Source organism: Humulus lupulus, chromosome 4 (genome assembly GCF_963169125.1).
Source record: "Humulus lupulus chromosome 4, drHumLupu1.1, whole genome shotgun sequence".
Lineage (NCBI taxonomy): Eukaryota > Viridiplantae > Streptophyta > Magnoliopsida > Rosales > Cannabaceae > Humulus > Humulus lupulus.
In genome coordinates, this window is record NC_084796.1 from 126,629,329 (window position 1) to 126,631,395 (window position 2,067).

The 2,067-nt window shown below is 33.2% G+C and overlaps 1 protein-coding gene across 1 annotated transcript; it reads right to left on the bottom strand.

Moving 5' to 3' along the window:
* Positions 1-248: 248 nt before the first annotated feature.
* Positions 249-832, bottom strand: LOC133829160 (uncharacterized). Its single transcript, XM_062259049.1, has 2 exons — positions 449-832; positions 249-344 (listed from the first exon to the last, which is right to left on the bottom strand). The coding sequence occupies exons 1-2, from the start codon at positions 765-767 to the stop codon at positions 337-339; spliced, it is 327 nt and encodes a 108-aa protein (XP_062115033.1). The 5' UTR covers positions 768-832; the 3' UTR covers positions 249-336.
* Positions 833-2,067: the final 1,235 nt, after the last annotated feature.

The window sequence follows — 2,067 nt, forward strand, 5'->3', positions numbered from 1 at the left end:
TGCGAAACAGCTACTTTAAACAATTCAGAATTATTGAGCGATTTTTCTATTGGATTAAGCATGTACAGTCCCTTCTTTTGTTTTGCATGACAAATATTGTTCCCATTCCTTGAAATAAAAATCATATTATTATTAAAAGAAATGTTAAAATTTTGTTCATGTAACAAAGATAAAGAAATAATGTTTCTAGTAATTTCAGGAATAAATAACACATTATTCAAAACTAGAAAATTGTTCTTAAAATTTAAACGGACTGTTCCACATGCTTTGGCTGAAACAAGCGCTCCACTTCCCACTCTCATAGTCATCTCTCCTTGCTCCAACTACTTTGCGGACTCAAGCATCTGCAAACAAGAACAAACATGGTTAGTGGAACCAGAATCAACTATCTATGATAATTTATCTTGTTCCACCATACAAGCTTCGAGTACAAGTAAATCTGATTTACCTTTCTTTTTCTCTTTTAGCTCGGCGAGATACTTTGGACAGTTTCTCTTCCAATGACCATCGACATTACATTGGAAATACTTTCCTTTGGGTGCCTTTTGTTTGGGGTCATTGTTCTTTTTGTTCTCGGGCGCCTTGGATGACTTCTTTGCCTTTTTCGGATTGTCCTTTTTAGGTTTGCTGTCATTGTTATTTCCTTTTCTTTTCTTCTTTGAAGAAGATGGTTTTGCTTCAGCCTGACTTGAGATGGTCTTATTCAAAGACTCAAAAGTTTGTAATTCATTCAGCAATTGTGTCATGTTAAAATCCAATTTGTTCATGACATAATTTGTTGTGAATGCAGAAAAGGCAGGAGTTAAAGACTCAAGTATAATGCTTACTTGTGTCTTTTCATCCATGACTGCTCCATGCGTTTCAGCTTCATGAAGTACACTGATCATGTTCAAAACATGCTCACGCACAAATTGACCTTTCTTCATCTTAGCATTCATGTAGGTTCTAGTAGCCTCATGATGGCTTTGATCAGATGGGCGCCCAAACATTTCTTTAAGAGATTCTAGTATCTCAAAAGCAGTTTCCATGGATTCATGCTTTGTTCGTAAGACATCACTCATGCTTACAAGCATATAGCACTTGGCTTTGTTATTGGATTGAATCCATGCATCAAATTTGTCCCAAACATGTTTCGGGGCATTGGCGTCAGGTTCTTCAGGACATTCCTCATTTAGGACAAACTTGTGGTTTTCACTAACCAACAATAGATTCATATTTGATTTCCATTTTATGAAGTTATCACCAGTTAATTTTTCTTGTGCAATCAAAGCAGTGATGGGATTTCCAGAGATAGACATATTCTGAATAAAATAAAAAATACAAATATATTATTATTATATTTAGAAAAATAAATATCAAAGTTTCAAAAATTAAACGTGATGCATGAGGACAATTAAAACACATAAAATAAAGATTAATTTCCATGATAAAATTTTCTAACAATTAAAGTGCCTCCTTAGGATCGGTCAAATTAATTTTAGAGAATTTATAAGACATTCTTATCTTTATTGTTTAATACTTAAAATAACTCTGTATTTTCTCTTTTAAACATTAAAGTACCGCTTAGTTTGGTCAAGTTATGATTATCCACTACACGAGCTTAATCATAACTTTGTGAGTGTAACCCATTATTTCGGAGTTCATGGCTTAACTTAGGACATGCCGCCTTAGGGTCGGTCAAGCCTAAAATACATCATTAGTTCCTATCTATGTAAGAAATATAACCTTGCTATTGATATGTCCAGACACCTTCCTTAGAGGGACGAAAACAAAGCCGTCGTGAGGTGCTATTCATATCTCACGGTGTTATATTAATAATGGAGACCATGGGTTATGTTTGAGATATCAACCCTCTCCCATTCACTATTTTGAAATAAGTGTTTTTAACCTAATTAATTCCAAATTAATTACAGTTTCTTTAAACTTTATGAACATAATTAAAATTGGAAAGAAAGCGAGTTTCTAGGTGCATATCCAATTTTAAATTACCAACCATGTTCATCTAAACTTTACTAAAAAAGAACACTTTTAAAATAAAGTTGGTTTAAAGAAATTAAGTCATAATGA

What these genes read in the sequence shown, in the direction of transcription:
- LOC133829160 (XM_062259049.1), bottom strand. Translation starts at nt 767, where the DNA reads ATGAACAAATTGGATTTTAACATGACACAATTGCTGAATGAATTACAA.